The sequence below is a fragment of the Rhinatrema bivittatum genome, chromosome 4, assembly GCF_901001135.1.
Source record: "Rhinatrema bivittatum chromosome 4, aRhiBiv1.1, whole genome shotgun sequence".
NCBI lineage: Eukaryota > Metazoa > Chordata > Amphibia > Gymnophiona > Rhinatrematidae > Rhinatrema > Rhinatrema bivittatum.
The window spans coordinates 382,755,722-382,782,957 of NC_042618.1; the positions used below are offsets into that span (position 1 = coordinate 382,755,722).

Sequence of the window (27,236 nt, forward strand, 5' to 3'; positions counted from 1 at the left end):
TGAGAGACCACTTGTGCGGTTGAAAGATGCGTCTCAGCTTGTCTGCCAACACATTGTCCACTCCCGTCAACCAGGTGGCCCTGAGGTACGTTGAATGGGAGAGAGCTTCCGCCCATATCTGTGCAGCTTCCTGACACAGAAGGAAGGAGCCCGTGCCTCCCTGTTTGTTGATGTACCACATGGCCACCTGATTGTCCGCTGGATCAGGATAACTTGATTTGAGAGGTGATCCTGAAATGCCCTGGGAGCATATCTGATTGCTCGAAGCTCCAGGAAGTTTATTTGGTGTTTGGCTTCCTCTGGAGACCAAGATCCTTGTGTCTGAAGATTGGCCACATGGGCTCCCCATCCAAGGTTGGAAGCATCGGTGGTGAGAGTTATTTGAGGGTCTGGAGCCTGGAAGGGCAAGCCTTGGAGGAGATTGTTCTGAATTCTCCATCAGGCAAGAGACTGACGGAGTGAGTCGGTTACATGGACAGTGGTCAACAGGGGCTGAATGCTTTGAGTCCATTGTGACCGTAAAGTCCACTGCATGACTCCCATGGCCAAACGGGCCATTGGTGTGATTTGAAATGAGGATGCCATGTGTCCCAGGAGAATGAAAAAGTGGCGTGCAGTCGCAGAGTGCTGAGACTGCAGCTGATGTGCAAGAGACACGAGAGTGAGAGCTCGCTGTCGAGGTAGAAAAGCCTTTGCCTGCAAGGTGTCCAAGTCTGCCCCAATGAACGACAAGGTTTGAGATGGGACTAAAGAGGATTTGTCGAAATTGACGAGAAATCCTAATGAAATTAGAGTGTGTAAGGTTAGATTGAGGGACAACAGAGCAGCTTGCTGCGTGACAGCCCTGATTAACCAATCGTCTAGATAGGGGTAGACGTGAACTCCCTGAGTTCTTAGGAAGGCTGCAACCACTACTAGGCATTTCGTGAAGACTCGTGGTGCAGATGCTAGGCCGAATGGAAGCACTCGGTACTGGTAGTGCTTGGGGCCTACTAGAAACCTCAGGTATTTGCGATGAAATGGAGTTATCGCAATATGAGTGTATGCGTCCTGGAGGTCGAGAGAGCAGAGCCAGTCTCCTCTTTATAGAAGAGGAAGAAGCGAGCCTAAGGTTACCATCTTGAACTTCTCTCACTGGAGCTACTTGTTGAGAGCCCGCAGGTCCAGAATAGGACGAACACCTCCCGATTTTTTGGGGATTAGAAAGTACCAGGAATATAATCCTAGGCCATGCTGAGAGTAGGGTACGGGTTCTATTGCCTTGGACTGGAGAAGAAGGGAGACCTCCTGATCCAGAAGGATGGAGTGATTGGATGTTCTCCACGTCGGTAGAGGTGGGGAGTTTGGTGGCAAGGAGAGAAAACTCAGATGGTAACCCTGAGCAATTATCGCCAGTACCCATTGGTCTGTGGTGATTGAGTGCCATATGTTGTTGAAGTGGCACAATCGACCTCCCATTGGTATGTGAGGCAATGGAAGCTGGCTGCTGCTCTCTAGGTAGAAGTCAAAAACCTGAAGCAGGACCTGGTTGAGGAGCTGCTTGCAGTTTTTGTTTCCGTGTCTGACAAGACTGGGCTTTTTGAAAAGGTCTCGTGGAACGGGCTGGCTGGTGGCAGGTAGGACTTCTTCGGGCGGAAGAATGACATTTTAGAGTCCTTTCGGAAGGGCTGTTTTGAAGAGTAGTCAGAAGGTATCAGAGAGAGCTGTCTGAGAGTCTCATGATGGTCCTTAAGTTCCGCCACTGTCCGTTGAATCTGTTCTACAAACAGATTATCTCTTACACAGGGTAGGTGTTAAATCTTGTATCTGATTAAAAATGACCCTATTATATTGGGTCACATAGAGCTGATAAGCGGCAATGCGGGAGATGAGCATTGATCCTTGGAAGACACGGCGACCAATGGCATCTAGAAACTTCTGTTCCTTGCCAGGAGGAAAAGAAGTGTGAGGCTTTGATCTTTTTGCTCTTTTCTGTGCGGATTCTACCACTACAGATTGGTGATCCAGTTGAGGTTTTTGAAAACCTGGAGCTGACTGCACTAAATAGGTAGTGTCAGCTTTTCTGTGGACTGGAGCAATGGAGCCAGGATGTTCCCAGTTCTTCTTGAGGAGATCCAGAAGAACCTGGTGGATAGGGATTGAGGTTATTTCCTTGGGAGCATCCAGGAATTGAAGCAACTCCATCATCTGATGTCTATCATCCTGTTCAGTCTGTAATTGGAAGGGAACCAATTCAGACATTTCCTTCACAAAATTTATAAAGGAGAGGTCCTCTGGAGGAGAACGCTTTCTACTTTCAGTGGGTGAAGGTGGTGAAGACAAATCATCGGTGTCTGGGGAGGAATCATCAATCCAGGCATCATAGGGATCAGCACCTGCCCCTCTAGGAGCTAGAGGGGGACGGGGTGGTGGGATACCTGAGGGTCCTGGTCTAGGCTCCAAAGGAATCGAAGGAATAATCGGAGGCACTGATGAAGGCATTGAAGGCACCGGCGCAGGCATCGAGGGCATCAATGGTTGGATCGGTGGCAAGGAACATATGGCATCGATGGCTGAGGCAGAACTCACAATGGAGGGATGCAGAACGGTGTTTCACCTCCCGATGACAGCGTAAGCGGGGAGGGCTCCGGAGCCATCGGAGACCCGGGGTCCATCGGTGGAAAAGCGGCAATGAGCGCTTCCATCCTGGAGAGCAGCGGTGCCAACGCTGCCGGAATCGGGTCGGTGGACGGTTCCGCAATCGGTACCGGTGTCGGAGGAACATGGAGTCGTTGCATCACCTTGTCGATGGCCTCCTGAACCATCCAGTCCACTTCTTCTCGGAGACCTGGAGCAAGCAGCCCCAGCTCCGGAACAGAAGAAGCAGGCAGAGGCTTAGCCAGAGGGACCATCGTTCAAGGCGGAGTCGCGGCTCCAGATCCCATGTCGAGTGAGGGTTGCCTCAGTGACCCGGTCGCCGAAAAGGTCGGTGCCTTTTCTGGATGGGGTTTCTTAGACGGCGGCTCGGACGATGGCGAGGTCCATGATTTCGCTCCCTTGATGGTCCGAGACTTACGATGTCGATGGCGATGTTTGTCTCTACGATCCCCTTGGTCCTGAGAGGGAGTAGAGGGTGTCGAAGGCCGAGATGTCGTTGATGCCGGACGGTCACTGGCCGGTGGTTGATGCTGGCGCGAAGTTGACGGAGCCGGTTCTGACGACGTTGATGCAATGGACGGAGTCATGGTTTCAGCACTGAAGAGAAGTTCCATCTTCTCCATTCTGGCCTTGCGACCTTTTGGTGTCATTAGGGCTCATTTGGTGCAGGTCAAGACATCGTGCTCTCGTCCAAGACACATTACACAGACTTTATGGGGGTCTGTGATGGATATGGTGCGATTACAGTCCGGGCACAGACGGAACCCCGACGCCATGGCCATGGAAAAAATTGAGCCGCGGTACAGTCGACGGCCAGTAGGCCGCGAGGGCCAAACTCGATCGACGGAGAACAGATAAAAAAATTACCGGTGTACCATGGCTTGAAAAAGTTAAAGGAGGGACCCCTGTAGGGCAAATTAACTTTTAGTAATTCCTGTCAGGAATCTCTGCAGAGCTCCTTAACCGCGAGGCTACTGCTGTGTGGAAAAAAGAAGACTGAAGGGGGACCCCTGCTGGCTATAGGGTTAGTGCCATGCTGGGCATGCCCAGTAGAGGCCAGTCAAAGTTCTGGAAACTTTGACAAAAGTGTTCTGTGATTGGGCTCCATCCTGTGATGTCACCCATATGTGAGGACTACCATCCTGCTTGTCCTGTGAGAACATGGTAATTCTAATAAATGCATTCTATTTCTAATAATACTTAAAACCATATTTTGTAAAGCATTCTTTATGCTTATATAAAGCATTTTAAAAAAGGGGGATTTTCCTATGACTGTAATGTTCTAGCAAAGAATCTAAGAGTTCTTACTGAAGCTCTTCATATGAAGACCACCATACACCCATATCTGGGAACTCTACGGATTTTACCCGGAGTCTCTGGAATTCTAATGGAATTGTTGGGTCTCTGGGCCAACAGCTATAATCTCTGGGTGCCCTGCTGCTGCTTCGCTAGTGAAGTAGCCAGCTTAGAAGGCATCTGATTGTCCTACATGGGCCAACTGCCTCCTTCCTTTTTCCTGCCCTGTGATTAATCAAAGGCCTCCTTTCTTCTTCCTGAGACTGCAGACCAATGCTGGCAGGTAGGAAGGGAGGAGGCTTCCGATTGGCCTGTGGGAACAAGAAGAAGGGAGGAGGCCAATAGCAGAAGCAGCAGGCGTAGATGCTGCTGCTGCTATTGGCTGGAAGAAGGTTGCCGCTACTGGTGAGTTTGGCGTGGGGAGAGGTAGTCAGTGAGGGGGGTATTTGAGCATGTGTATTTGTATATATATGTGAGGGGGCACGTGTCTGTTTGTGTATATATGTGAATGGGTGTGTGCATGGGGGAGGGACTAGATCAAGGGGAGAGGAAAGAACATGTCTGTGAGAGTGTGTGTGCTTGTGTAGGAGGAAGAGAAGTGAAAGTGTGAATGAACATGGGTAAGTGGGCATGTGTGTGTGTGTGTTTGTGTGTGGAAGAGGGAGAGAAGTGAGCGAGCATGTGTGTGAGAGGGGTGTGTATGGGGGGAAAATGAGAGGAGTAAAGCTGTAAGTGAGCATGTGAGAATGTGCCAGAGAATGAGGAATGAGAGCATGTAAGAATGAGCGTGTGTGTGGAAAGTGATCGTGAACATATGAGTGTTAATGTGTGTGTGTGTGTGTGTGTGTGTATATATGAAAGTAAGTTTGTGCACATCCAGTCCCTCGCCCCTGCCCTCCTCCTCCCCCCCTCCCCCCTGCATTCATGGTAATCTCAGGGTAATTAGAAATCAAAAGTTCCCAGGTATGCCATACACCCAAGTTCAATTAACATTTCAATCTCACTTTTCTGTACTGTATCTAACTCACATTATTCCATTCAGTGTCTTTTGTTCTTCCTTGTGTCTTCTGTATTTCAGTAGTTTATTCTGTGATGACAACTCTGTACTTGTAGATGCAACAGATGAAACAGGAGGTACATAAATATTTAAATCCTTCCCAGTAGAAAAGCTTGAACTAGACATCTAGAAGTACACAAAATTTTAAAATGTAATTTATTATGCATTCTAAAAATTAAAACAAAAGCAGTTTGAAGTAGCAGAACTGTTTATATTCCTCAAAATATTAATTTGCCTGTTCGCTAGCTCTCTTGGTTCCTCTTTAAGGGGGTTATTTTCTAACCCTATTGCACGCGAAAAGGGACTTTTCGTGTGTGATACCTAGATCAGGGCGGAGTCGGAGCGGCATCAGCACCAGAAGAGGAGTCGGGGCGGACGCCACGGAAACTTTGCTGACGGCGAAAAGGTAAGGCCCCTTATCGCTGCCAGTAGCACGCCTAATAGCACTACCTTTTACGATGGTGCTATTGGGTGTGAAAGCCGACCCGTATGACATAGTGAGGGCAAAGGTAGCGCCGGCACCATTTTGAATATTGGCAATACGGCCCACGTGCAGGAGGTCGCTCCCGGACCCCCGCTGGACTTTTGGCAAGTCTTGTGGGGGTCAGGAGGCCCCCCAAGCTGGCCAAAAGTCCCTGGGGGTCCAGCGGGGGTCCGGGAGCGAGCTCCTGCACTCGTGACGTCGGGTGCCAGGAACCAAAATGGCGCCGGCGCTACCTTTGCCCTGTCACATAGTAAGGGCAAAGGGCCACTGGCGCCATTTCTATTAACGCAGCCGTGGCCCGAGAGCGGGAGATCGCGCCGGGACCCCCCCCACTGGACCCCAGGTAATTTAAAACATTTTGGGGGGGTTCAGGAGGGTGGGGGATTTGTTTTAAAGGGTCGGGGTGTGTTTTAGGGTTGTTTTGGTGTGCCGGTTTTCCCGCCCTCCCCCTCCCCAGATAAAACGATTTTTTAACCAAAAAAACCATGACGATCAGATTTCCCCACCCCACCTCAGCCAAAATCGATCGTTAAGACGATCGATCACACGATTCACATCCCTAATAAATAGTAAACCTCCTACATCAGAACACCAGCTTCCAGCAGTCAAACAGTAACCAACTTACCTAAGAAAAAACAACACTGAAACTATTACACCAGGCCTTAAAACTCCAATACTTCTCCTATTAGGAAAATGGAACAAGCCAGGTTGGTATCGAGCCCTACCTAGAAACTACATGCAGCAGAATACCTCACCTCAATAACAAAGAATAAAGAGATCATAAAGCATAAACAGAAACATGCAGACAAAACCTGAACTGGAAACTACAGCAAGCCAGAGGCAGTGCAACAAAGGAAAAAGAGATATCATTAGTTCTCATAAAATAAAGCAAGAAATATATCAACAGCAGTAAAACCATACTAATAAAAAGAACAGATTATTTCAAAACAGATGATGAATAGAATATCCAATAATTTAAAAAACTCATAAAAAATTTCTAGATACCAATAAAATATTTCAAAACAGCAGACACGAAGCCCCAATAATTAAAAGTAATAAGGATAAAAAAATGCTCTGCTTTCCACACCTGGAAACATTCGATTTCCAGGTGCCCTGAGATTGTTGTGGGGGGGGGGGGGGGGGAGGGGGGGGTGTTTGCAACTTTCTCCTCTCTCTGTCACAAACAAGCTCTCTCACACACAGGCTCTCACACAATTACACACATGCTCTTAATCATACATAAGAACAAAAGAACATGCCATACTGGGTCAGACGAAGGGTCCATCAAGCCCAGCATCCTGTTTCCAACAGTGGCCAATCCAGGCCATAAGAACCTACCAAATACCCAAAAATGTTGAGATTACTTACCTGATAATCTCCTTTTCCTTAGTGTAGACAGATGGACTCAGAACGAATGGGGATAGTATCCGCGTGCTAGCAGTTGGAGACGGATCTGACGTCAGCACGGGGTATATATATCCCCACAGGAAGCGTAGCAACTTAGTAATCTTCCTTGCAAAAGCTGTTATGGATGTGTGTACTGACGCTCAGTGAAAAGTGAAACAGGATTCCCCTGACCGATTGATAGTAGCTGGAGACCGCCAGCATTCCCAACCGGAAGGCGTTGACACCTGGTATAGTGTACGCTCTTATGTAAACAAATGACATGGCTTACCTTGAATCGGTGAAACCCATGTACACAGGCAGCTGGGCGGGATGCTGAGTCCATCTGTCTACACTAAGGAAAAGGAGATTATCAGGTAAGTAATCTCAACATTTCCTGGCGTGTAGCCAGATGGACTCAGAACGAATGGGATGTACAAAAGCTTTACTCCCACCCTGGGCGGGAGGCTGCCTGAGGACCATGTAGGACCGCCCTCGCAAATGCTGAGTCCTCCCTGGCCTGGACATCCAGATGGTAGAACCTGGAGAAGGTATGGAGGGAGGACCACGTCGCCGCTTTACAGATTTCTGCAGGCGACAGCATCCTGGATTCTGCCCAAGATGCCGCTTGTGCTCTGGTAGAATGAGCCTTGACTTGTAGAGGCGGAGACTTCCCGGCCTCCACGTAAGCTGCTCTGATAACTTCTTTAATCCAGTGGGCGATGGTGGGCCGCGAGGCCGCTTCACCTTGCTTCCTCCCGCTGTGCAGGACGAACAGATGGTCCGTCTTTCATAGTTCTTGTGTCACTTCCAGATATCTGGGCAGCAATCTGCCAATGTCGAGATGGCGTAATAAACGCCCTTCTTCAGATTTCTTCAAACCCGCCGTGGTAGGCAAGGATATGGTTTGGTTAAGATGAAACTGTGAAACCACTTTAGGTAGAAAGGAGGGAACCGTACGAAGATGGATAGCCTCGGGAGTGATTCTGAGAAAGGGATCACAGCAGGACAGTGCTTGTAGCTCTGAGATGCGGCGTGCCGAACATACCGCCAATAGGAACACCATCTTCAAGGTGAGAGAATGGAGAGACAGTCCCCGAAGGGGTCTGAAGGTGGATCCCGCGAGGAAATCCAAAACAAGATTGAGGTTCCATAAGGGTACAGGCCACTTTAGTGGCGGACGAATATGCTTGACTCCTTGCAGGAAGCGAGAAACATCTGGGTGCTTGGCGATGGTCTTGCCATCCCTCCTGGGACCATAGCAAGACAGCGCAGCCACCTGAACTTTGATGGAGCTGAGGGAGAGACCCTTCTGAAGTCCATCCTGCAGGAAATCCAACACAATAGGGATTGTGGTCGCATGTGGATTGGTGCCGTGAGTGTCACACCATGCTTCAAATACTCTCCAGATCCTTACGTAGGTGAGGGACGTGGAAAACTTATGAGCTCGGAGGAGTGTATCTATCACGGGCTCCGAGTAACCTCTTTTCTTCAGTCTAGCCCTCTCAATGGCCAGACTGTAAGAGAGAATTGAGCTGGATCCTCGTGGAGGATGGGACCTTGACGTAGAAGGTCCCGGAGAGGAGGCAGGGGAAGAGGCTCCCCTGCCAGTAGTCTTCTCATGTCTGCGTACCAGGGTCTTCTTGGCCAGTCTGGTGCCACTAGAAGAACTAGGCCCCGGTGTTTCTGAATCTTGCGGATGATGGAGCCCAGCAGAGGCCACGGAGGAAAGGCGTATAGCAGAGTCCCTGGAGGCCACGGCTGGACCAGGGCATCGATTCCGTGTGAGAACGGGTCGCGCTTGCGGCTGAAGTATCTGGGTACTTGAGCATTGGACTTGTCCGCCAGTAAATCCATGTCCGGAATCCCCCAGTGATCCACAATCATCTGGAAGGCTGTGGGTAACAGCTGCCACTCTCCCGGATTTAGGCTTTCTCTGCTGAGGAAGTCTGCTGTGGTATTGTCCTTCCCGGCAATGTGGATGGCGGAGATGTCCTGAAGATTCGCCTCTGCCCAAGCCATCAGTGGGGCGATCTCCAGAGATACTTGTCGGCTTCTGGTTCCGCCCTGACGGTTGATGTATGCCACCGTGGTGGCGTTGTCGGACATCACTCTGACTGCTCTGTGCTTCAGTCTGTGAGCAAATCGAAGGCATGCCAATCGGACTGCCCGAGCCTCTAGACGGTTGATGTTCCACGCTGACTCTTCTCTGTTCCACCGCCCTTGTGCGGTGAGTTCTTCGCAGTGTGCTCCCCAGCCGCTCAGGCTAGCATCTGTGGTGAGCAAGGTCCACGTGGGTGATGACATCTTCGACCCCCTGCTCATGTGGTTGGACTGCAACCACCACCGCAACTGGGTCCGCACTCTGGCTGGCAGATGAAGGCGCGTGGAATAGTTCCATAGACAGGGGCTCCAGCGAGAGAGCAGGGAGTGTTGTAGAGGTCACATATGGGCCCTCGCCCAAGGCACCACTTCCAGGGTGGATGCCATGAGACCAAGAACCTGCAGATAATCCCAGGCTATGGGCCGACTGGCTCCCATCAAATACTGGATACGCTGCTGAAGTTTCAACTTTCTCTTGGTAGTGAGACTGACTGTGTCTGACCGGGTGTCGAACTGTACTCCCAGGTATTCCAATGACTGGGAAGGCTGTAGGCAGCTCTTGCTGAGGTTGATTACCCAGCCCAAGCTTTCCAGAAGGGCGATTACTCTGTCAGTTGTCCGAAGGCTCTCCTCTCAAGATTTCACCCTGATCAGCCAGTAGGGATGGGTAGGGATGGACCAGAATTCCTTCCCGCCTGAGTGCTGCTGCTACCACTACTACCACCTTGGTGAATGTCCGTGGTGACGTGGCCAACCCGAAGGGCAGAGCCCGAAACTGGAAGTGGCATCCTAGAACCTTGAAGCGTAGGTAGCGCTGATGATCCGGATGGATCAGGATATGCAGGTATGCCTCTGACAGGTCTAATGCCGTGAGGAATTCTCCTGGCTGTACTGCGGCCTTGATGGAGCGCAGAGTCTCCATGCGAAACCTCGGTACCCGTAAGTATCGATTGACCGACTTGAGGTCCAGCACAGGCCGAAAGGTGCCCCCTTTCTTGGGTACCATGAAATAAATGGAATAGTGTCCAGAATTCATTTCCCAGGCAGGTACTGGGATGATGGCTTTCAAGGCCAGGAGCCTCGCCAGGGTAGCTTCCAATGCTGCCTTCTTGTGTATGGGACATGAAGATTCCACAAACTTGTCCGGAGGGAGATGATGAAAGTCCAGATAATATCCCTCCCGGATAATGGCGAGGACCCACTGGTCCGACGTGATCTCAACCCATCTGGGGTAGAAGAGGGTTAACCTGCCCCCTATGGCTCCGTTCCCCAGATGGATCGGTGGATTCTCATTGAGAGGCGCGGCCGGGACCCGAGCCCGGGCCTGCTCCCCTCTTGCGCTGCTTGGTCCGAAAGGACTGATTCCTGGCCTGAGGGCGTGGTGCCTGGTAGAGACCCCTGTAAGGAACAAAGCGCTGTGAACTCCTGCCCCTGGAGGGCCTTGGAAAGGCGCGCTGGCCCCTACTGAACCGATCTTCCGGCAGTCTAGGCACTGGAGAGGCACCCCATGTACTGACCAGTTTATCAAGGTCGCTGCCAAATAGCAAAGAGCTCTTAAAGGGCAATCTGGTGAGGCGTGTCTTTGAAGGCGCATCAGCTGACCATCTCCGGATCCAGAGCTGCCTCCTGGCGGCCACGGAGGATGAAATCCCCTTAGCTGTTGTCCGGACCAGGTCTGATGCCGCATCTGTGAGGAACGAAAGAGCTGACTCCATGTCAGCTGCTGGGGCGTTGTTCCTAACCTGTGACAAACAGGCACGCGTCACCACTGTGCAGCAGGTCGCGATTCGCAAAGATAGAGCCGCCACGTCAAAGGTCTGTTTCAGAATGGCGTCCAGTCGCCGGTCATGAGGCTCCTTGAGGGCCGTCCCCCCTTCAACTGGAATGGTAGTGCGCTTGACCACAGCGCTAATCAAGGCGTCCACCTGCGGCACACCAGCAGGTCCTGGATAGCCGGTGCCAATGGGTACATGCCCGTTAGGGCCCGGCCCCCTTTGAATGCGGCCGCTGGTGCCGCCCATTCTAAATCTATCAGTTGTTGTGCCGCTTGCAAGAATGGAAAATGGCGAGCTGTAGGACGAAGACCTTCCAGCAGGGGGTTCTGCGCAGAGGGTACCGTAGCGCTGGGACCTGTAATATCCAACTCCGCCAGACACTGAGACACTAGGTCGGAGAGATCCTCCTTAGGGAAGAACCACCTCATGGTTCTATATGGCTCAATCCCTGGGGGAAGTTCCCCCTCGTCCGGGAGTTCGGACTCGTCCGGTGAAACCTCCTGGTCTGATTGATCTGGACTGCCCAGCGGCGGGAGGTCCCGCTCACGATAAGGGCATGAGGGTCCAGGAACAGGATCCGCAGGAGCCGCCACCGCAGCGACAGCCACAGCAGCCGCCACAGTCGCAGCCACCGCAGGAACCGCAGAAACAGCAGGAACAATAGGAACAACAGGGCCTGGACGGGAAGCCGTTTGCATCTGTACAAAGGCATGAATCCCCTTAAAGAGATCCACCCAGGAAATTGAAGCAGCCTCTAATCGCCGGGGTACAAGATCCCCCGGGATTCCCGATTGGTCGAAACTGCCCGCTAAATCCGGGGTAGCCCCTGGGGAACTGTCAGCAAATCGTGGCTGAGACCGGTCCTGGCCCGAGGATCCCACGGCCTCCTCACATTGGGCACATAGGGAGTCTGGCTCTTCACTGTGCGTGGCTCTAAGCTGGCATGCAGAGCAGAGGCCAAGGGCTTTAATGCCTGAGGCAGGCGGCGCCACCGCTGAAGACGCTGAGGCGTTCTGTTCCATTGAAAAGTATGCGCTGAATGAGAAGCGGCAATAATATGCGCTTAATACAACAGGCGCACAATAATAATAATATGCGGCAGCAATATGCGCTTAATACGACAGGCGCACAATGACAATAATATGCGGCAGCAATATGCGCTTAATACGACAGGCGCACAATGACAATAATATGCGGCAGCAATATGCGCTGAATACAACAGGCGCACCTAATACAACAGGTGCTTAACCCTAGTAATATGCAATATGTTCTCAGCAATATGCAGTTCGCAATACACGCTGTATGGCTTTCAATAGGCTCTCAGCAATAAGCGGTTATGAATACACGCTCAATGGCATTCAATAGGCTCTCAGCAATAAGCGGTTAGCAATACACGCTTAATGGCATTCAATAGGCTCTGAGCAATAAGCGGTTAGCAATAGATGCTTAATGGCATTCAATAGGCTCTCAGCAATATGCGTCTAGCAATACACGCTCAGTGGCATTCAATATGCTTTCATCAACAGGCGGTTAGCACTACCCGCTCAGTGGCAGTGGCATATGCGCACAGCAATAAGTCAATATACGCACAAGGAGGAATAGAGCCGCGCCTATTATGGGCGCTCAATACCTGAACAAGGCCCACAAAATGGTGTCCTCCACGGCGTGCCACGCCGCCGATCCTCTGCTCCTCGGAGACCAGAAATAAGAGATGTACGCCTTACCTGATCCTCGGCGCTTCCCGGCTGGAACCCGGGCGGTCTCCAGCTGCGGGGGGAGAGGGCAAGTACCTTCACCGCCGCGTTTGAGGATATGCACCCACTGCCTCGTCCACGCCAGGACCGAGGCACCTCGAAAGCCTCACCCGAATCTCGCCCGGGGGCTGTGTCCCTGCCGCGATTCGGCCACCGGACCGAGGACTTACACCTCCGGGGTGATCACGGAAATCACCCCGGGAAACTTTACTGGGGGAGGGACCTTAGGGTATCACCGCAGGAGTGCGGGGCTCGATGCTATAGAAGTTTTAGTAAGTAGAAAAAGGAAAGAAAAAAGTAGATTTGGAAAACACGCTCAACAAGCGTGCAAGCTCTCCAAACTGCTTTGGAGACAGAAATTACTAAGTTGCTATGCTTCCTGTGGGGATATATATACCCCGTGCTGACGTCAGATCCGTCTCCAACTGCTAGCACGCGGATACTATCCCCATTCGTTCTGAGTCCATCTGGCTACACGCCAGGAAACTAAGTCTATCGCATGCTACTGTTGCTAGTAATAGCAGTGGCTATTTTCTAAGTCAACTTAATTAATAGCACTCTTACTACTTAATTAATAGGCACTTTTATTACTGCGAAGGAGAAGACTGCTTTCTCAACACCGAAAGGACACTTCCAGTTTACAGTCCTGCCGTTCGGACTTCATGGGGCTCTGGCTACCTTCCAGTGCTTGGTACACCACTTGCTACGCCCACATCAGGGTTATGCCGCGGCCTATCTGGACGACATCGTCATTTACAGTGGAGACTGAGAGACACACTTAAGGCAATTACAGGCAGTACTTACAAGTCTACGAAAGGCTGGACTGACAGCCAACCCCAAGAAATGTAAATTAGGGGGTCAAGAAGTACAATATCTGGGATACTCCCTTGGGAGAGGAAAGGTCCACCCGCAGGTGCGGAAAATAGAAGCAATTACCCGAGTCCCGGTTCCACAGACAAAGAGTAAGGTGAGAGCCTTTTTAGGTCTCATCAGTTACTATCGACTATTCATACCAAACTTTTCAGAAAAAGCGGAGCCCCTCACATGCCTATTACAGAAGAAAGCCCCAGAGAAGGTTAGATGGTCTGCAGAGGCGGAGGAAGCCTTCCAGGGTTTAAAGAAAGACATATGCTCGGAACCTGTTCTGCTAAGTCCGGACTTTACTAAGCCCTTTATAGTTCAGACAGACGCATCAGAGGTGGGGCTAGGAGCCGTCCTCACACAAGAGAAAGAAGACGAAGAACATCCAGTAGCCTTCATTAGCAGGAAGCTACTACCCCGAGAGAGATGCTATTCAACGATAGAAAAAGAGGCCTTAGCTGTTAAATGGGCCTTGGAGGCTTTTCGTTATTATCTACTGGGCCACCAGTTCACGCTGGTAACAGATCACCAACCCCTTGTCTGGGTCTCTCGGAATAAGGAGGCCAATGGACGAGTAATGAGGTGGTTTCTGGCACTCCAACCATTTGACTTTAAAGTTCGACACAGAGCAGGGAAGGCAAATATAAATGCAGACTTCCTTTCTAGGGAAGTCTCCCTTGTACAGGCAGACGCTCAACTAAGGAAGATTGAGCTGAGGGGGAGGGAATGTGATAAAATATAGGATAGAAAGCGTCAGAGTGCCTTAACGGACCGGCTCCAGCTATCTGACCCGGTCCAGCTTAAGACAGACAGGAAAAGGATCTTCGGGTGGGGGCGTTTCCCTGAGGTAAGGGACACAAAGGTGAGGCCCCAGGAAGAAGAAGGAAGCTGTAATCCAATGCTGTGTTTGTTCTGGACATTTTCGTTGCTTGTCAGACTGCTGAGGTAAGCAGCCATTTTGCTCCTCTTCTGTTATGCACTTTTGAAATAAAACTGATGAAAAGCAAACCATTCTCCAGCCTGCGGCCTACCCCAGCCATAGACCGCTCCAAGGGCATCACAGATGTCTACTAACTTGTGAAAATCATAGTGCAAATTACTGGCTCTTATGCAAGACATGTGGCATGCTCTGATGGAGGCTGAGGAAATGTATGCCGTGGTATCAAATGCTTCATAAATGGATCAAATAAGATGCTCTATACAATCTTCAGCTAAGAGTGGCTAAGGGTATTTGAATCCTCCTTTACTAGGCAGAAGGAAAGGCTTTATTTTCTGGATTCTAGCTTGTAAGTATTGAACCATGTACAATTGAGGCCAAATTTTCAAAGGCCTCCATGCGCACAGCGTGCATTTTATAATGGGCCCAGGCATGCGCGTAAACCCCGGTATGCACACAAGTGCTAGGCCCTGAAAAAGGGGTGGGGTGGGGGCGGAGAATGAGCAGGGAGGGGCGGACGGAGGCCGGCCAGGTCAGCGGCCATTAGGTGCCTTTCTGGGGAAGCACGCACCAGCAACCGGCCGGTGCACGTAACTTGCTTCTGCTCTGGAAAAGCAGTAAGTAATAAAATTAAAAATTTAGGGAAGAGAGATCCATGTGATGCAGTAAAGGAAGCAGATGTAATCCCCCTTCTCATAAGAACATAAGAAAATGCCATACTGGGTCAGACCAAGGGTCCATCAAGCCCAGCATCCTGTTTCCAACAGTGGCCAATCCAGGCCATAAGAACCTGGCAAGTACCCAAAAACTAAGTCTATTCCATGTAACCATTGCTAATGGAAGTGGCTATTCTCTAAGTGAACTTAATAGCAGGTAATGGACTTCTCCTCCAAGAACTTATCCAATCCTTTTTTAAACACAGCTATACTAACTGCACTAACCACATCCTCTGGCAACAAATTCCAGAGTTTAATTGTGCGTTGAGTAAAAAAGAACTTTCTCCGATTAGTTTTAAATGTGCCCCATGCTAACTTCATGGAGTGCCCCCTAGTCTTTCTACTATCCGAAAGAGTAAATAACCGATTCACATCTACCCGTTCTAGACCTCTCATGATTTTAAACACCTCTATCATATCCCCCCTCAGTCGTCTCTTCTCCAAGCTGAAAAGTCCTAACCTCTTTAGTCTTTCCTCATAGGGCAGTTGTTCCATTCCCCTTATCATTTTGGTAGCCCTTCTCTGTACCTTCTCCATCGCAATTATATCTTTTTTGAGATGCGGCGACCAGAATTGTACACAGTATTCAAGGTGCGGTCTCACCATGGAGTGATACAGAGGCATTATGACATTTTCCGTTTTATTCACCATTCCTTTTCTAATAATTCCCAACATTCTGTTTGCTTTTTTGACTGCCGCAGCACACTGTACCGACGATTTCAATGTGTTATCCACTATGACACCTAGATCTCTTTCTTGGGTTGTAGCACCTAATATGGAACCCAACATTGTGTAATTATAGCATGGGTTATTTTTCCCTATATGCATCACCTTGCACTTATCCAAATTAAATTTCATCTGCCATTTGGATGCCCAATTTTCCAGTCTCACAAGGTCTTCCTGCAATTTATCACAATCTGCTTGTGATTTAACTACTCTGAACAATTTTGTGTCATCTGCAAATTTGATTATCTCACTCATCGTATTTCTTTCCAGATCATTTATAAATATATTGAACAGTAAGGGTCCCAATACAGATCCCTGAGGCACTCCACTGTCCACTCCCTTCCACTGAGAAAATTGCTCATTTAATCCTACTCTCTGTTTCTCGGATCCCTATTCCTATATCTAACCCCATCCATGGCCACAAATCCCATGGTTTTTGCCCAGAGACATCTATTGGATTGAGAGCCTTCCCTGCTTCTCATCTGGGTGGCCCGCGGAGAGACGCCGCTATCAGCACGCACCCCTTACTAGGCGCGTTCATTAGCTCTTTTAAAGGGCCCGCAGACGTCAGATTCTTCAGCGTACAAAGGCTCAGGCCTCGCTTCATAGCGTTGCCTTTGCAACAGGCCTCCTGGTAGTCCGAGTGCTCGTTGCTGATCCTTGAATTGTGTCTTCGTGGTGTTCCTGTTTCCTGTGGTTCCCAGTTCCTGTCCTCCATGTTCCTGTTCGTCAATGTGTTGGACTGACTCCTGGATTTGACCATCGCTACGCCTGACTACTCTTCAGCTTCTCTCATGTATCTGAACAACTGCGGCACCCTCTGGTTAAAGTACAATCCATTTCGATTTTATTTATGTGCCTATTGTAAACCGTTGTGATGGTATATCACTAAACGACGGTATAGAAAAGTTTTTAAATAAATAAATAAATACATTTTTTTAAATTCGGTCTCTAAGGCCTCCACAATGGCTGTTTTCATGTCGGCCCAGGCCGTGGTAGGAGTTGGCTCAGCAGGACCAACATCTTCTTCCGGCAGCACATCCAGAGGCCTAGGCTTTTCTCTCTCCTTGTCTTTTGTCTTTTTTTGTCAATCGAGAGGACATTGTGGATACCCAGCTTCTCTCCAGCCTTGGACCACCGCTACGCCTGACTACTCTTCAGCTTCTCTCCAGCCCCGGACCTCCACTACGCCTGACTACTCTTCAGCTTCTCTCCAGCCCCGGATCTCCGCTACGCCTAACTATTCTTCAGCTTCTCTCCAGCCCCGGACCTCCGCTATGCCTGACTACTCTTCAGCTTCTCTCCAGCCCCAGACCTTTGCTATGTCTGACCACGTCTGCCTTCTCCGTGCCCTGACCCTTGCTTTGAACGACTATACTACAGACTCTCCTGTGTCCAGAGTTCTACACTGCTTGCCACAACTTCCACTTGCTGCCGGCTCTGATCTTCGCCTGTCAGGGACGCCTCTCCTTGCCTATTCTCTGGACGTGGAATTACAAGACTTAGGTCTTCCTTTGCTGTCTCTGGGCTAAACCACCTTCCATCCATGGCTATCTCTGAGGCCCACCTAAGTCCTGCCGGCCCCAGCAGCCCGAGGGGAATGAGGGCTGGTGTAGGTGAAGCTCCAGCGGCCTCTAGCTTCAGCCCATTTCCACCTGCTAATGGTGGGGACCCGTAGGTCCTTGCCTACGGGTTGCGTCAACTCCATCTCAGCCCAAGGGTCCACCTCTAACGCAACAAGGATATTGTTATAGGAGGTGACCCTCGGATAAGTCTCACCCTAACCAGTGGGATGATGCATCCAGTAAGGAGATCTCATTTCTGGAACATACATTGCACTTGGTAGACGCCTGGAGAACGCTACATCCGTTAGACAGAGACTTTACCCTACATAAATTTCAGAAAATATGGCAGGTATATTTAGACTGGAAAACAAGGACTTATGCTCCAGATGCTTGAATAATGAGGCCTACACAAAGATTTGCTTGGTAATATAAGCAAGTTTGCTTACCGTAAACGGTGTTTTCATAGATAGCTGGATGAATTAGCCATGCTGTCTGGGAAGCATCACGATCCCGAGTAGGCGGAGTTTCCCCTAGCTGATCACAGAGTTTTTGACTCTGTGTGTCTGCACGGTGGTGTTCCCGCGCAGTTCCCTCACCTCTTCAGTTTCTTTGTAGCCAAGTGAGAGGTAAGTCAAAAAGGTATGTCTGTCTCTGTGTGATTGTCTAGGGAGGAGGAAGGGAACGCATGGCTAATTCATCCTGCTATCTACAGAAACACAGTTTACGGTAAGCAAACTTGCTTTTCCCGTCAATAGCAGGGCTGAATTAGCCATGCTGTCTGGGAGTCCCAAGCTCCCGGGTTGTGTCCCTGTATATTCATTGTTTGTAGGTTTGGACATCAACCCTTGAAGTGGTAGACAGTCTCATGTTCATTTTAGTGATAAGACTGCTGTGCCTAGTGCTGCATCAGAGGTCGTTTGTTGTTGGAGGCAATAATGCGATGTGAAGTTATGAATGGACGACCGTGTTGCTGCTTTGCAGATATCAATTAAGGGAACTTTGTTCAAGTGGGCAACTGATGCTGTGGTGGCGCGGAGTTGATGCGCCTGAGGCTTTGTGATTAGTTTAATGGAACGTTTATTGTAGCAAAAAAGTATGCATTGTGATAACCAACTGGCTATGATCCTTTTTGAGACTGGTTGTCCAGGATCATTTGGGTTAAAGGAAAGGAACAGTTGAGAAGGCCTCAACGTTGACTGGGTTCTTTTCTTATAGTAAGCTAATGCTCTTTTACAGTCCAACATGTGTAAATGTTTTTCACGTTCGTTATTATGTGGCTTTGGCATAAAAATAGAGTTATGGTTTGATTAAGATGAAAAAATGTTACCATCTTAGGCAGAAAGGAAGGGTGAAGACGAAGTGTCACCTTGTCATGGTAGAATTCAAGAATCAAGAATTCAAGAACCAAGGCTTGTAGTTCACTGACCCTTCTTGCAGAAGTAATGGCAATGAGAAAGACTGTTTTCCATGTCATATATTTGATGTGGCTAGAGTCTAATGGTTCTAAAGGTGGAAGCATTAGTTGTTCCAGCACTACATTTAAATCCCATGGAATTGGGGGTTTAGTCACTGGTGGGTGAAGTCGGATCATTCCCTTCATGAATCTAGAAATCAACAGATGGTTAGACATTGGAAGGTTATTAGAAGGTTCATGAAAAGGTGCTATAGCACTGATATGAACTTGCACCGAAGTGGTGGCTAATCCTGCTTCGTAGAGTGTGTGCAGATAATGCAGTAATTGAGTGGCCATGGATGAGAAAGGGTTTATGTTCTTTGGCGTACACCAGTCTAAGTACCGCTGCCACTTTCCTTTGTAGTTACGTCTGGTTGAAGGTTTACGTGATGCAATAAGAATATCCTCTAGTTGAGAAGATAAACCTAAGGGAGTTCGTATTTGCCTTTCAATCTCCACACTGTGAGATGAAGTGATTGATTCATGGGGTGAAGTAATGATCCCCCTTCCTGTGTCAGAAGATGTGGAAGATTTTGTAGCGTTATTGGTGGATGAATGGAAAGTTTCACGAGGTACGCGTACCAGGGCTGTCTCGGCCACGCCAGGGCGGTGTCGCTGGACCCGCGGAAACATCCTCCCGCAGTCCCAACACGATTTCTGATCGGTGATGGACATAATTATTAGAGATGTGTATCGTGTGATCGATCGTCTTAACGATCGATTTCGGCTGGGGGGGGGGGGGGGGGGAGGGAATCGAATCGTCGCGGTTTTGTTTTTGTAAATATCGTGTAAATCGTAAATCGGGGAGGGCGGGAAAACCGGCACACTAAAACATCCCTAAAACCCACCCCGACCCTTTAAAATAAATCCCCCACCCTCCTGAACCCCCCCAAAATGTCTTAAATTACCTGGGGTCCAGTGGGGGGGTCCCATTGTGATCTTCCACTCTCGGGCCACGGGTGCGTTGATAGAAATGGCGCCGGCGCTACCTTTGCCCTGTCATATGACAGGGCAAAGGTAGCGCCGGCGCCATTTTGGTTCCTATCCCCCGACGTCACAAGCGTAGGAGATCGCTCCCGGACCCCTGCTGGACCCCCAGGGACTTTTGGCCAGCTTGGGGGGGCCTCCTGACCCCCACAAGACTTGCCAAAAGTCCAGCGGGGGTCCGGGAACGACCTCCTGCACTCGAATCATGTTGCCGTACGGCCGGCGCCTTGGCACCATTTTGCAATATGGCCGGCGCCCTCCCCCTTCCCCCGATTTACGATTTTTGACGATAAATCGGGGGAATTCCTATTAAATATCGCCTCTAACGATTTTTGACGATTTAAAATATATCGGACGATATTTTAAATCGTCAAAAAACGATTCACATCCCTAATAATTATTGCTACATCTGTTTGGGCCCAGACCACCATGATGCCTAGATCTTTTTCCTGGGTGGTAGCTCCTAATATAGAACCTAACATCGTGTAACTACAGCAAGGGTTATTTTTCCCTATATGCACCTTGCATTTGTCCACATTAAATTTCATCTGCTATTTTTCCCGGCACTGAAGTTAGGCTCACTGGTCTATAGTTACCCGGATCGCTCCTGGAGCCTTTTTTAAATATTGGGGTTACACTGGCCACCCTCCAGTCTTCAGGTACAATGGATGATTTTAATGATAGGTTACAAATTTTAACTAATAGATCAGACATTTCATTTTTGACTTCCTTCAGTACCCTAGGATGCATACCATCCGGTCCAGGTGATGTTATGGCTCCCGGTGGCGGCAAGCCGCAACTGGGACCAGCCACTCACCGGGGCGGCAGACCGCCCCGCTCGCGGTGACCGCTGACGTCGGCATTGATGTCCCGCGGCGTTCCTGCTGCTCCTCCAACATGGCCGCGGCGTCAGCGGCCTTCCTGCTCGCGTCTGGCTCCTCCCACTGCTGGTTCTCCTAGAGCCGCGCGCGCGACAGAAGATTTTCTTAAAGGAGCCACTACAGGAAATTGAGTGGCTCCTTCCTGCAAGCTCCAGCTGGGTAAAAGTATTTAAGGCAAGGTCTGCACCTCAGACCTTGCCTTGGCTTCTTGGCTCCTAGTCGTTCCTGTGTTTGGTTCCTGTTCTTCCGTGTTTGACCCCCTGGATCGGCTGTGGTGTGTTCTCTGGCTCTCGACCCCTGGATCGGCTGTGGTGTGTTCTCTGGCTCTCGACCCCTGGACCGGCTGAGGTGTGTTCTCTGGCTCTCGACCCCTGGACCGGCTGAGGTGTGTTCTCTGGCTCTCGACCCCTGGACCGGCTGCGGAGTTTCCGAGATTCTGTTCGTTTGCACTGCTCGTATCCTTGTCCCTCACGACCTGCTGGAGGCGCCAGCTCAGCTCTACTTCCCACGTTCCGTTGGAGACGTCTTCTTCTAATCTCACGACCCGCTGGAGGCGCCAGCTATCTGGACTACACGACCTGCAGGAGGCGCCTGCATCCAGATCTCCTGACTTCCTCTCTTGTACAAGACCTGGACTTGGCCTCGCCTCCCAGTGACTGGACATACATTCTTCGCTGGACCAAGGCTTCACATTCCGAAACAGAACAGGTGATTTGCTACTCTTTAGTTTGTCAATCTGGCCTACTACATCTTCCAGGTTCAGAGTGATTTCATTCAGTTCGTCTGACTCATCACCCCTGAAAACCATCTCTGGAACTGGTATCTCCCCAACATCCTCATTAGTAAACACGGAAGCAAAGAATTCATTTAGTTTTTCTGCAATGGCCTTATCTTCCCTAAGAGCCCCTTTAACCCCTCGGTCATCTAATGGTCCAACCAACTCCCTCACAGGTTTCTTGCTTTGGATATATTTTAAAAGGTTTTTACCTCTATGGCCAACTTCATTTCAAATTCTCTCTTCGCCTGTCTTATCAATGTTTTACACTTAACTTGACAATGCTTATGTTTTATCCTATTTTCTTCAGATGGATCCTTCTTCCAATTTTTGAAGGATATTTTTTTGGCTAAAACAGCATCTTTCACCTCACCTTTTAACCATGACGGTAATCGTTTTGCCTTCCTTCCACCTTTCTTAATGCGTGGAATACATATGTACTGCGCCTCTAGGATTGAATTTTTAAACAAATGTCCAAGCCTGTTGAACACTTAACCTTTGCAGCTGCACATTTTCTCATTTTATCAAAGTTTCCCTTTTGAAAGTTTAGTGTTAGAGCTGCAGATTTACTTATTGTCCCCCTTCCAGTTATTTAAATTTGATCATGTTATGATCACTGTTGCCAAGTGGCCCCACCACCGTTACCTCTCTCACCAAATCCTGCGTTCCACTAAGAATTAAATCTAAAATAGCTCCCTCTCTTGTTGGTTCCTGAACCAATCATTTATTACATCCAGGAACTTTATGTCTCTAGCAAGTCCTGATGTTACATTTACCCAGTCAATATTGGGGTAATTGAAATCTCCCATTATTATTGCACTGCCAAATTGGTTTGCTTCCCTGATTTCTCTTAGCATTTCATCATCTGTCTGACCATTTTGTCCAGGTAGACTGTAGTATACTCCTATCACTATACTCTTACCCAACACACATGGGATTTCTACCCATATAGAATCTACTGAGCATTTAGTCTCTTGTATGATCTTTATCCGGTTGGACTCTATACCCTCACGGACATAAAGTGCCACACCCCCACCAAGTTGATCCTCCCTATCATTGCGATATACGGTAATTTGTACCCTGATATAGCACTGTCCCATTGGTTATCCTCCTTCCACCAAGTTTCTGTGATACCAGTGATACCAATTATGTCAATCTCATCATTTGCTGCTATACACTCTAACTCTCCCATCTTACTTCTTAGACTTCTGGCATTGGCATACAGACATTTCAAAGTGTGTTTTTTGTTTGTTTTAACAACCTGCTTTTCAGTTGTTTGGGATAATTCGGAAATCATTAGCTTTGGTGATTTTTTACATATTGGCATATGGACTATGTTTGCTTTTAATGGAACCTCTCTGTTGGGATGCCCTAACTCTCCTGTTTCATTAGTATCCTTCAAGGATACATTTCTCCGAACCATGCACTGCTGAGTGACTGTCGGTTTTCCCCCTTGTTCTAGTTTAAAAGCTGCTCTATCTCCTTTTTGAAAGTTAGTGCCAGCAGCTTGGTTCCACTCTGGTTAAGGTGGAGCCCATCCTTTCGGAAAGTCTCCCCTTTCCCCAAAAATTTCCCCAGTTCCTTACAAAGCTGAAACCCTCTTCCCTGCACCATCGTCTCATCCACGCATTGAAATTCTGGAGCTCTGCATGTCGAACAGGAAGCATTTCAGAGAGTGCCACCCTGGATTTTAGCTTCCTACCTAAAATCCTAAATTTGGCTTCCAGAACCTCTCTCCCACATTTTCCTATGTCGTTGGTGCCCTCATGTACCACGACAGCCGGCTCCTCCCCAGCATTGTCTATAATCCTGTCTAGGTGACGCGTGAGGTCTGCCACCTTTGCACCAGGCAGGCAAGTTACCAGGCGGTCCTCACGTCCACCAGCCACCCTGCTATCTACATTTCTAATAATCGAATCACCAACTATGATGGCCGGCCTATCCCTTCCCTCCTGGGCAGTAGCCCTGGGAGACTTGTCCTCAGTGCGAGAGGACAATACATCACCTGGAGAGCAGGTCCTTGCTACAGAATCACTTCCTGCTACACCAGGGTGATGTTCTCCTACTGGGAGACCTTTCTGATCCAAGGCAGCACTGGGGCTGCCAGACTGGATTTGGGACTTGGATACTATGTCCCTGAAGGTCTTATCAATGTACCTCTCTGTCTCCCTCAGCTCCTCCAAGTCTGCTACTCTAGCCTCCAGAGATCGGACTCGTTCCCTGAGAGCCAGGAGCTCTTTGCACTGAGTGCACACATACAATCTCTCACCGGTGGGTAAAAAATCATACATGTGACAGTCAATGCAAAAGACTGGAAAGCCCCCCTCTTGCTGCTGGACTGCTGACTTCATCTTAGTTTTATTGAGTTCCTAGTTAAGTTTAGGATACTAAGGGAGTTGGAATGAGAGTAGTTTCAATTTACAGGTGAATTTACTAATTAATCAGCTAGTGTCCTACAAGGGGATGATTAAACTTTCAATAAGGGCTGGAACAATATTATGATTTAGATAAGACCCTGATTGATTTTTAATGAGAAAGTATCTCGTGCCTAAAAAATCAAGGGTTGAGTGAGTGGGAAAGACAGACACTAGAATTAACTATCTCTGGCTTGCTTATTACCTCAGACACACACAAACTCTAAATATATCCCTTAATTTCACCTTCACCAAACTTTTATAAGCCCAAAAATTTCTGAAAGCTATACTTACCAATCCTCTTTAACCACAGTTAAATTAATCTTCACTCAGTTAATGGAAGGGTTTGAGATTCCGGCGCACGCTTCCGGTCCTCCTCTACTGCAAAGGGGGCGGGGCCTCTGGAAGCTGGGGCTATGGACGTCAATCCCTGGATCGCTTGTGTGACTTCTGGACTCCTCTCCCAGGGGATGCTGGGAGCAGTATGCAGATAAGCCTTCCGGTCCTCCTCTACCAGCACCCAAAGACTCAACCCGAGGGGAATGTAGGCTGGTATAGGTATAATGCAGATGGATAATTTGGCATCCCATGTCTCACCCCAATACCGACGGTGTTTTTTGTGGAGTTGGGACTCCTATCTCCAAGCATTACCACACCGTTGAAGAAGTTTGGTTCTCAATGACTGATCTACAGGATCCTGTGATTAAGTTTCGATGGAATGTGACACAGCATAGCATAAGCATAAGGACCTTTGGAGGGCAGGTGGTGAGGGAGAGAGGGGTAATAGGGGTATGAAACAGTTAACATGATTGTCTGTTTATTACTTTGTGTTGTTACTTGGGTTTGCATAAGAAGCACTGCACCCAGGTTATGTTCAGCTTTTCTTGTGCAATTTAATAAAACATTTTGAACTAAAAATTTAGGGAAAGGTGGGTTAGGTTTAGGGGGTGGGGAGGAGAGGGGAAGAGGGGAAAAAGTATAGGTAAGGGGACAGGGAAGTTCCCTCCCAGTCTGCTCCTTAATTGGGGAAGGCCCGATTGCACCATGCGCGTATTTTATGAAAATTTGACACCACCCCCCCACCCCCGCGCGCACTGCTTTGAAAATCTACCCCTTGGTAGCAGAAATATATGCATTAAACATGGAGCTCTGGAATGCCTTTTTATCAGTAGTCTGGAATCTTTCCCTTATTTATTTATTTATTTTAAAATATTTATTACCCCTCTCTTGGACTGTCGGGGACGAAAGGACTGAGACTTACCAAAAAGGCTGAGTCCTCTGAAAGGTTGGGTTTCTGTAGGGACGAAAACGCTTGGGACCCCTGAGATGCCCCCTCATAGAAAAGGGGGGCTGCAATTGTTTCTTATCCTCCAGTAACCCGGGAACTGGAGATCCACCCCACTTACTGGCCAACTCTTCCAACTCACTCCCAAACAAGAGTGAGTCTTTTAAGGGCATTTTTTGTAAGATTAGCCTTGGAGGCTGCATCAGCTGATCAAATCCGCAACCATAGCTGATGTCTGACCGCCACTACTGAAGCCACTCCTCTGGCCATGGTAAGGACCAAATCACAGCCCACGTCTGCCAAAAAGGCAGCAGCGGGTTCCATAACTGCTCTGGAATTCACCCCCGAATCATCCACTTCCTGAGAGAGAAGCAGACAAGAACACACCACAAGAACACAACAGGAAGCAATCTGAATGGTCATTGTCACTATGTCAAAGGCCTGCTTAAGAATAGATTCAATCTGCCTATCATGCACATCCTTAAAAGCCGCTCCTCCCTCCATGGGGATAGTCGTCCATTTAGATACGGTGCAGACAAGAGTATCCACTCCTTTGTGCCAGACAGGCCTCTCAAGCCTTGTGTTGTAAACAATGATCAGTTTTGCCAATTAGAGCAATGAGAACCTTTAACAAGGTAGAAAGATCCCGGGCAGCAAGCTCGTTCTTGATTTTACCAAAGAGGCCTTCTAGGAAAATGGCCACCAAGCTGTCCTCTTGCCAGTTTAGCTTGGAAGCCAGTGTCAGAAATTCCACTGCGTATTTGGCTAAGGTTTAGGAGCTTTGATAGATTTGGAGCAGGTCAGAGGCCAGAGGCCATTGCCACTGCATGACCTGGCTCCTCAAAGATAGTGTGGAACTGCTCCATAAACTGTTGTAGGTCAAGCAAGATAGGGTGTCCTCGCTCCCAGAGGGGAAGCCCAGGCCAGTGCTGTTGCATCAAGAAGAGGATGTACATGGTCTTTGCTTGGTCAGCAGGGAATAGTGGGGGCCTGTAACTGGAAGTGCCTTCTGCGCTGGTTAAGGAATCCCCAACATCTTGGGGTGGAGCTAGCAGTTGAGGAACTAGCCGGCTGAAGGCTGAAAGAGGTAGCGGTACCGGTGGTGCCATGGCTGTGGTCAAGGTGACCAAGCAGATGGTCAGTCAGTCCAGCGCTGCAGCCAAGAGCTCCAAGGCACCTTGTTGGTCTTGTAGCCTGCAGGCTATGCAAGGATGGCCTACAGTGAAGTCAAGTCCACTGAGTCCATGGCCTCAGCAAACTGTTGTGTCTGTGAACCCTTGGGCCGAGGCAAGATTGACACTACCTGCAGGAGCCCTGCAGGTTCTCACCAGACGAAGCAAAGACCAGTCTGGACCTTCACCTATACCAGCCTACGTTCCCTTCGGGTTGAGTCTTTGGGTGCCGGGGCTGGCAGGACTTAGGGAGGGTCTCTGCTGATGACAATAGAGAAGGTCTGTAGTTAGCTAGAATCATAGGCAGGCAGCAATCAGGCATATCCAGGATCCAGGCAGTGATCAGAGGCAGGATGCGGTTAGGAGTATCCAAGGTCTAGGCAGTGGTCAAAGGCAAGCGGAGTCAGGTGTAGCCAAAGTCCAAGCTGAGGTCAAACTGGGTATCCGTCCAAAAGAGAGGGAGAGGAACGGATAGGATAGAAGCAGGCAAGGGCTGGAACATGGTGGGCCACAGAGGATGGATTAGACTGGAGTGAAGACTGAAGACAAACTGGACAAAAACTGAAAACAGGTTGGACAAAGTCCGAAGACAAGCTGGGCAAAGACTGGAACACAGGGAAGCAACATGTATTACTGTGGAGCAGCTGGACCTGTTGCTGAGGCAGTGAGGAAAGTACAGGAAGAGCCCTTTATGGAGCTTGACTTGTGAGGTCATCAATAGGCGCTGCGAGGCTTTTCCCACTATGGGCCCTTTAAATAGAGAGAGATTGGGTGTGCGTCTAAGGAGGAGCATGGCAGGATGGGGCCGGCAGCATCCTGCCGCGTGAACAACTGGTGGCGTGTCATCACACTGGAGCACGGCATTCACCATGTGGAGAGCCAACGGCATTTGGCCGCATTGGGAGCCAACAGAGACGGCTCGGCCAGGGAAGTGTGTCTGCAGACTGCCAAATGTAACATACATGACATCAGAAG

At 49.2% G+C, this 27,236-nt stretch overlaps 1 protein-coding gene across 1 annotated transcript in view; it reads right to left on the minus strand.

Moving 5' to 3' along the window:
- The window catches only part of DNAH12 (dynein axonemal heavy chain 12), a 1,160,754-nt gene that overhangs the window by 1,122,700 nt on the left and 10,818 nt on the right, over window positions 1–27,236 (minus strand). The window contains 1 exon segment of the mRNA XM_029600929.1: window positions 4,962–5,116. Coding sequence (XP_029456789.1) covers window positions 4,962–5,116 — 155 coding nt within the window.